The sequence below is a fragment of the Artemia sp. Qi Xiang Cuo genome, chromosome 6, assembly GCF_049724085.1.
Source record: "Artemia sp. Qi Xiang Cuo chromosome 6, ASM4972408v1, whole genome shotgun sequence".
Lineage (NCBI taxonomy): Eukaryota > Metazoa > Arthropoda > Branchiopoda > Anostraca > Artemiidae > Artemia > Artemia sp. Qi Xiang Cuo.
Genome location: NC_142799.1, coordinates 68,743,855 through 68,752,122, shown reverse-complemented (window position 1 = coordinate 68,752,122; position 8,268 = coordinate 68,743,855). Strand labels below are relative to the sequence as shown.

The window sequence follows — 8,268 nt, the reverse complement described above, 5'->3', positions numbered from 1 at the left end:
GACTCCAATTCCGACTCCATTCAGCAAAAAATTACAAAAAGTCCAACTTCACAGCATCGTTCTATAAGGTTTCTTTTACTACATTTGTAATTTATAACCGATTTCAACTCTAATTCACGGCGCTTTCAAGAGGCCGAATCCAACTCCGACTCCATTCAGGAAAGAACTACTAAAACTCTAACTTCAGAGCCCCGTTATTCAAGGTTCTTTTAACTAGATTCGTTATATATAGCCGATCTGTTTCCTTTTGAGAGTTGATTGTTAAAACATAAAGTAGTGGATATAGAAGCATATTTTTATAATGAAAATATCTTTAAATGCCTTGGCATAACGAGAGTGCCAGAGGATGCCGTATGCCATCCATAGTTTACCAGGGTGGCATGTATTGCCTTGGAGTAATATGTTGTTACACCTTAAAAGTTAGGATGGAGTTGTTAAACGAATATCGGCAGAGCGAGACTGAAATCCAATATCCCAATCTAAGAAACGATGCATTTTCGTTAAAAAACTCTTAATATGGCTTATATTTTACTCTAATATCAACGTTTCCTCTTGTAATGATTGCTAGGGGGAGGGTGGGGTGTATTATCAGGATATTGTGAAATATTCATAAGTTTAACTCAACGAAAGCGGGGTGTTTTCCTTAAAAACTCATAATATATCTTAAATTTGCATCTAATATCAACCTTTCTCTCTGGACATGATTGCTAGGCGGAGGGTAGGGCGTATTGTCATGATGGTGTGAAATCTAACATCCCAAACAAAGAAATCATGCATTTTCGTTAAAAAAGTTCTTACTAGGGCTTAAATTTGCCTCTAATTTCAGCCATACCCCATGGTATTGTATGCTAGAATCCCCAGCTTTCAATAATACACGGTTCCTTTTGCATATATTACGATAAGCCTTTTTTCATGTTTTATTTTTTGTTTGCCATGTTTTTTAACTGTTTTTTTTCCTGTGTTTTTAATATTGTTTGTAAATTTATTTGAATCAATATAAATTTTATTTACAAGGTCTGTGTTTTTAAGGTTATTGTTTAGCATGAGCAAGGTGTTTGCAATTTAAGCATCCGTTAGTTTTTATCGCTAGAAATACATTTAGAGCAATTTTGTCTAAAAATAAGTATTTCCTCTGAGTGTTTTACATCATTGATTACACCTGGCCAGGAGAAGACCGACATGAGCATAAAATCCCGCCAGATGTGTCATGGAACAGACAGAGGTGTGTCTTGTGATGTCACGGGAATTTGTTATTTCTTGAAAGTATTTCCCTAATACAGAATAATGGGAATGGGAATTTAGTGATGTTGCATAGAGCGTTTTCCCACGGGAAAAAAACTGACCTTTCAAGTCCTAGCGAGGTCAAAGAACTAAAAAAGAAAAAAAGAAATGCTTTGAATATTACGGGCGAAAAATAAAATACCAAAAAAAAAGTATTATGCGACAGTGATGCACACTGTCATTACATAAAAGTGTGTGGTGACCTTATATAAAGTGTATGCCGTCATTAAGTTAAAAGAAAAAAACAAATGCTTTGAACGTTTCGTGCGAAAAAATTAAATGTCAAAAAAGTGCTTCGTGACATTGGTGGTTGTGCAATCATTATGTGACATCACATAAGGTGTGTTCTGTCGTTAAGTTACAAGCGGGGATTACACATAGGTTTCTGACGCAAGGTTACATAAAATCATGCTAAGCATATTAAACCTGACCATTTAAGAGCGGGTAAGTCATGTGATGTTATTGGAGTCCAGAGGGGTGTGTCGTGGGAGTCTGCTCACTATGTTCCCTTTAATAGGACCGGTGACCGCATTAAACAGGTTATACTATTTTTACTAGGGACCTATTTAAAGCACGAGGTTCTCTCATGGGAAGCTTTCCAGGGCATGTCGTGACGTCAGAGGATTGTCATAGAAATCTAGAAACCGCTAGAAACCGGGCTGTCATAGGAATCTTGACTGGGCTGTCGATACGTAAGAGGACTGTAATAGGAAAAGGGATGACTTTAAAATCCCATGTTAATTTCCTAGGGATGATTTAAAGTGCCTACGGTTCCACTACTTTTGTGGTAATTTTACGTTGGAAGATTATTTGAATTTACTTCTGCTCAAGTTGGTTTAATAAGGCTCTTCACTTTTCTTTTAAAAACTTATTTTGTGGAATAATCATTTTTAGTTATTTCTCTGAAAGTTTCACCTGAATGTCCTTCGTCTTTTTGGACACTTACAGCCGTTGTCCCAAGGGCTGTGGGGAGGTTGGCATCCCAAAGGACATTGTTACTGGACTTTTCAACTATGTCGAACAAACTGGCTATCTCAAAATTTTTATTGGATATGTTTGGGGAATTTATTGGCGTGGGAGGGGGATTGGTTGCCCTCCAATCTCTTTTGACTCTTAAAAAAGCAACTAGAAGTTTCAATTTCCAATCGAATGTGCTCCTTTCGAAGGTTCTGTAAGAAATTCTTTTATGCGAAGTGCCTTGGTGACAAAAAAAAATAATAATAAATAATACATTATGTCCACCTTGCGTTTGCATTTTTACCTTGCGTTTGCAAGGTAAAACTACCATCCAATTGTTATTTTACTCGGCCGAAACAAATAATAAATAAATATTACTGGTGCACCATACGTGTTTTGAAAAAACTACCCACAATGTATATCATATGATATCCATCTTGTTATGGCCTAGTAGACGAAACATATTTAAAGACGTTATGTAATTATTTTTCAAACGTAACAACAGATGAAATCTATTTAAAACAATTGTTAATGAACATTTTCATAAATAAGCTTTAAAAAATAGCATAATTTTAGTCCGACTTGTTTTTAAGCAACATAAACCAATCTCTTGTAGAATATTTTTTACCACTTCTCTTATAAATTTCTCTATCCTTAATAGGTTGCACCTCTCGGTCGTTGAATCTTATAGATGATCTTTCTGAGTTCAGCAGTTCACCAAACTTGTCAATCTGTAAAAAAAAAAAAACACTTACAGGTCCGAACTCGGTTAACTTGTAGACACAGGCTTATAAAAAAGAGACTTAAGACTTCCCGATTTCATGGATGTATTTTTACTGCTCTCGATACCACTTATATTTGTTTTTTTTTAGTTGACAGAGTTGTTCCGGTTGTTTCATAGTTAGTAGAGATAGCCACGTGTCTTTCGACAACCGGAACAATACGAAAAAAGCTTCCATAAATACAATATGGAAATGAAAAACAATGCAGTTTATATTTAATCCGAAAAGAAACATAAAATAATTTCACAAATTGAAAGAAAATTTTGACATACATCTTTTGGACATACCTTTTTTTGTACAAATTTTGGAGATGTTTTGGGGTTATTCTGCTTGTTCAAACCTAAAAAATTCTCTTTCCAACTTCAAAAGTTCTTAAAAAATCGTTTTGTGCTAATACCCAAGTCCTAAAAATAAACCTGTAAACCTTTATTTTCATCATTAAATAATACCCTTTTTGCTTCTTTTCGGACTTGAAAACTGTAGATCTCATAGAAAAGAATCCGCTAATCACTTTAATGCTTTGTCAGAATACACTATTTAGTCGACTAATTTTGGGAAGCACTAGCTTCATTTGACCATGAAGCACTAGCTTCATGACCCTCAGGTACGGGAACTTTATGCTTTTACACAAGCATGTACACAGAATATTTTTCCAAGAGGGGGTGGGATATTAAAAATATTTTTTGAATAATTTGAATCAGAAGTGCCCAGAAATTTGGGAAGACTTAGGATTTCGGGGGTGTAAAAAAAAATGCCTCTTGTGCGACATTTTCAAAACCAAACATTATGGACATCAATGGTTAAATGCAGGCTATCAATAGTTGTATGATTGATCTCAACTGATAACTTAGCCATTTATTATTATTATTAAGCTATTGTGTTGCTTTTAAGTTTTATTTCATTAACAAATTTTATTGAATTTCTAATTCTTTCATTATTAAATCATGAAGTTCTTTTATAATCAAATATTATTATTATTACTACTATTCAGTTCTTTTGGTTTTTCTGCTGAAGAGAAGGATACGGTTGAGGATTTTGTTTATATATATATATATTTTTTTAAATGATCACAATGAAATTCGACACCGTTTCGTAAGTCAGCGCCTAAAGTTAGAAAAAAATTTCAAGCACAAATCGGTGTCATTTTCTTCTTTAGTGCTGATTTACCAAATCAGCGCCAAGAAAGCTACGTGTGTCGGGCCCTTCAATTTAACGGATAATTTAAAGAAAAATTTTCTACCTGAGCTTCTGACAAAGGAAGTGTGTCCTCCATGACAATCCAGTCAACAACTTCGTTGAAAGGGGGAGTCGTGAGAGATCCTCTGTAACGAAAAAATCTAGAAACGTCATCTGGTAGAAAGTCAATAAGAAGCGTTGCAGGATCTGTTAAAGTAAAATCCGATTCTGCCTCTCTTATTGACGAAAATGTGCTATAAAACTCCTCAAAGAAAGGATTATCATCAGGAGCCATCTAAAAACAATAAAAACATTTTAGAAGTGTTGTTTTGTCCTGGGTCTGTTTTTTTTTCAGTTGCAAAGTGCATTTATTTGCATGTGTTATACCCTCATTTATGTGAGCAATATTTGCTGATTAAATTCTGAGTACAAGCTACCTTGTTCCCAAAAACAATATGTATTCATAAACTGGAAAAGTATTCAGTACTAGAAAAGTACCCCAGCTGCACTATTTGAGCAGGTAACTTTTTCAAGGAAATTTTCAAAACTTGCTGTCTCGCGATATTTGAGGCTGGTTTTTTGTCAAATGAACGATGGTCCTCTTTTAAAATCAAAAAAAGGATTATCATCAGGTATCATCTAAAAATAATTCAAACTTTTAGAATTTTTTTTGTCCCGGATCTGGTTTTTTTACCTGCAACGTGCATTTAATTGCATGTGTTATACCCTCATTTATGTGAGCAATATTTGCTGATTAAATTCTGAGTACAAGCTACCCTGTTCCCAAAAACAGTATGTATTTATAAACTAGAAAAGTATTCAGTACTAGTAAAGTACCCCAGCCGCACTATTTGAAGAGGTAATTATTTCCAGGCAATTTTCAAAACTTGCTGTCTTCCGATATTTGAGGCTGGCTTTTTTGTCAAATGAACGATGGTCCTCTTTTAAAATCAAAAAAAGGATTATCATCAGGTATCATCTAAAAATAATTCAAACTTTTAGAATTTTTTTTGTCCCGGATCTGTTTTTTTTTTCACTTGCAACGTGCATTTAATTGCATGTGTTATACCCTCATTTATGTGAGCAATATTTGCTGATTAAATTCTGAGTACAAGCTACCCTGTTCCCAAAAACAGTATGTATTTATAAACTATAAAAGTATTCAGTACTAGAAAAGTACCCCAGCCGCACTATTTGAAGAGGTAATTATTTCCAGGCAATTTTCAAAACTTGCTGTCTCCCCATATTTCAGGCAGGTTTTTTGTCAAATGAATGATGGTTTCCTTTAAAATCAGAAAAAAGATTATCATAAGGTGTCATCTAAAAATAATAAAAACTTTTTAGAAATGTCGTTCTGTCCAGGATCTGATTCAGTTGTAACGTGCATTTAGTTGCATGTGTTTTATCCTCATTTATGTGAGCAATGTTTGCCAATTAAATTATGAGCATAAGCTATCTCCTTCTTAAACAACAGAATGTATTGATAAACTAGAAAAGTAGTCAGTACTAGAAAAGTACCGCGGCCGCACTATTCGAACAGGTAATTCTTTCCAGGCAATTTCCAAAACTTGCTGTCCCAAGATATTTGCAAAGAATAAAATCTTTATCTATTTCGGCGAAGAGAAACGGAGAGAGTGATAGAACGTTCGGAATAGCCAACGTAGGAAAAGCCTTGCGAGCATGCGGCAGCAATCAGGCGTTCGTAAGGTAAAGCCATTTAGTAGGCTTAGCAGGCCCTTTAAAAAAAACTGCTCAGCTGATGCTTTACGAGTAAACTTCAGATCGGAAACAATCAGAAGTCAAAGGTTGGAAAGAGGTGGCTTTGAACTTATTGTAGCATTACCCAGGAGCACGCTAATTTGGGTCAAAACTGTCATGCTATAATGAAAAACAGCTACATCCTTTTTAGCAGCGTCAAAAATACGACGGGCATGAATCCCCCCCCCCCCCAAAAAAAAAATTATTACCCAGGAGCACGCTAATTTGGGTCAAAACTGTCATGCTATAGTGAAAAACAGCTACTTCCTTTTTAACAGCGTCAAAAATAATAGCATTTTCAGAGCTCAACCCTTTGTAAGTACCCTTAATCCTTGAAACTAATATCTCTAAGTACATCAACGGTACAGATGACGATCGACATATCGATGCCAAAATACAGGGTCGATCTAGGGAGGTGGACGGGTATAAATCCCCCCTCCCAAAAAAAGCATTACCCAGGAGCACGCTAATTTGGGTCAATACTGTCATGGTACCAAATAAAACAGCTACTTTCTTTTTAACAAGGTCAAAAATAATAGCATGTTCAGAGCTCAACCCTTTGTAAGTACCCTTAATCCTTGAAACTGATATCTCTAAGTATATCATCGGTATAGATGACGAGCGACATATCGATGCCCATATACAGGGTGGATCTAGGGGGAGGGACGGGCATGAATCCTCCCCCCCCCAAAAAAAAAGACGATCAAAATTTGCACTAACTACAAGGGGAGGGGGAGAAATAACAATGTTGAAGCCAAAGTTTCTTTGGTGCCCTCCCTCCCCCAAACACAAATCCAGTATCTGCCGAGATATATACGACACAGTATCGATATATATCTATCCAGATATGATATACACAATACCTGCCTAATAATACTGTTATTTTCTAGAAGAGGCAAAGTAATGGAGTATTATTGGATATCTTTGCGGACAGGTGTAACTAGAGTAAATGCCAACTTACAGCGGCGAGTGAAAACTTAAATCCTAAGTCTCTGTTTCCTAACCGTGCTCCTCCGTACAGGAGCGACACGACGGTCAGCGTGCTGAATAGTTAAATGTTTGGCTCTTATCCCCAGCAATCATCAGTTAGGCTTCGCCTTGGGGATTTGTTATATTTTATGTTGTTGTATAATATATAATATATTATTGATTGATTATATCAATCAAATAATATTTATATTTTTATAGGATCATCGATCTTAACAAGGGATTTATAGTAAGCATAAGAGCCAGGTCAAAAAATACCCCTTGAGTTCTTTGAATTTTCAACAATTTGTAACACGTTTTCTGGAAATGTACCGAAAACTGTAGTGAAATGAACTGTTTGGAGACGTACCGAAGATAAGTTTCCTATATGTTAATACATATAAGCCTAAGAGTTCTTGTACTTTGGAAGCTTTTTGATTAGTTCTTATTCGACTCTGTCTTTCTAAGCTGCTCACCCTTTTCTAGAATTGAATCATTTTGATATAGTTTATAATCCTTAAAGAGTGCAACAGCAAAAGAACACTAAAATTTTACCTCGAATAGAACTCCAATAACAGCCAGGGCGTCCGGTTGAGTCAAAGCCTCTTGTACTGAAGAATATTTAGTATTGCGATGAACTAAGTGTATTTCCACTGGATACCTGAAAAAGTTCTCGTAAGCATTTTCAGGAACTCAATAGATTAATCAATAATTGCTTAGTGAAAATTTTTTGTGGGGGTGAGCGCGGTAGAGGTTCTGAAAAAAAGAAGCCATAAATGTGATTTTTCTAAACATTAATCCTTGACTATTCTTGGGTGTCCAGAATGGGTGTGTGAAAATTTTAGGTTTGCTCCACGTCCCTCCGGGCACCCATTAATAAGACAACGAGCTAGATGAACTACTTTGACAAGAATTGTGATTTTTTTTTTAATTTCCTATAAATAAAAGATACAGATTCACTGAAAGATACAAAAAGTTTGAAAGATAAAAATTCAGTGATTTGTACAATCAAGGAGCTCATAATAGTAAAGATGAGAAACTAGTCGCAGATGTAATATGGAGGCATATTAAGAGTTTAGGGTGAGAATTGATTAGTTAAAAAAAACGGAGGCGATATATGTGAACATAAATTACTGAAAGTCCAAATTTATAGAAGTTACAAAAGATGGTATTTTTACTTTTTTTACTTCTGATTTTTACTTTTTATATTTGTATAATATTATTTTTACTTTTAATTATAAATTTTGACTTTGAAAATTGTTCGGAAAAAATATTAGTCTAATAAACAAATAAGTAGAAAAACAGGGAAATTTTTATACAAGACAGTGGAACGCAACCTTAGATGAAT

At 35.0% G+C, this 8,268-nt stretch overlaps 1 protein-coding gene across 4 annotated transcripts in view; it reads right to left on the bottom strand.

The window, feature by feature from the left end:
- Window positions 1-2,706: 2,706 nt before the first annotated feature.
- Window positions 2,707-8,268, bottom strand: part of LOC148951547 (carbonic anhydrase 2-like) — a 172,201-nt gene continuing 166,639 nt past the window's right edge. For all 4 annotated transcript variants that reach the window (XM_089091101.1, XM_089091105.1, XM_089091102.1 and 1 more), the window contains 3 exons: window positions 7,476-7,581; window positions 4,261-4,491; window positions 2,707-2,969 (listed from right to left, as the gene is read on the bottom strand). In XM_089091101.1, the coding sequence (XP_088947227.1) occupies window positions 2,811-2,969; window positions 4,261-4,491; window positions 7,476-7,581 (496 nt within the window). In that variant the 3' untranslated portion in view covers window positions 2,707-2,810. The remainder of the gene's footprint in view (window positions 2,970-4,260; window positions 4,492-7,475; window positions 7,582-8,268) is intronic.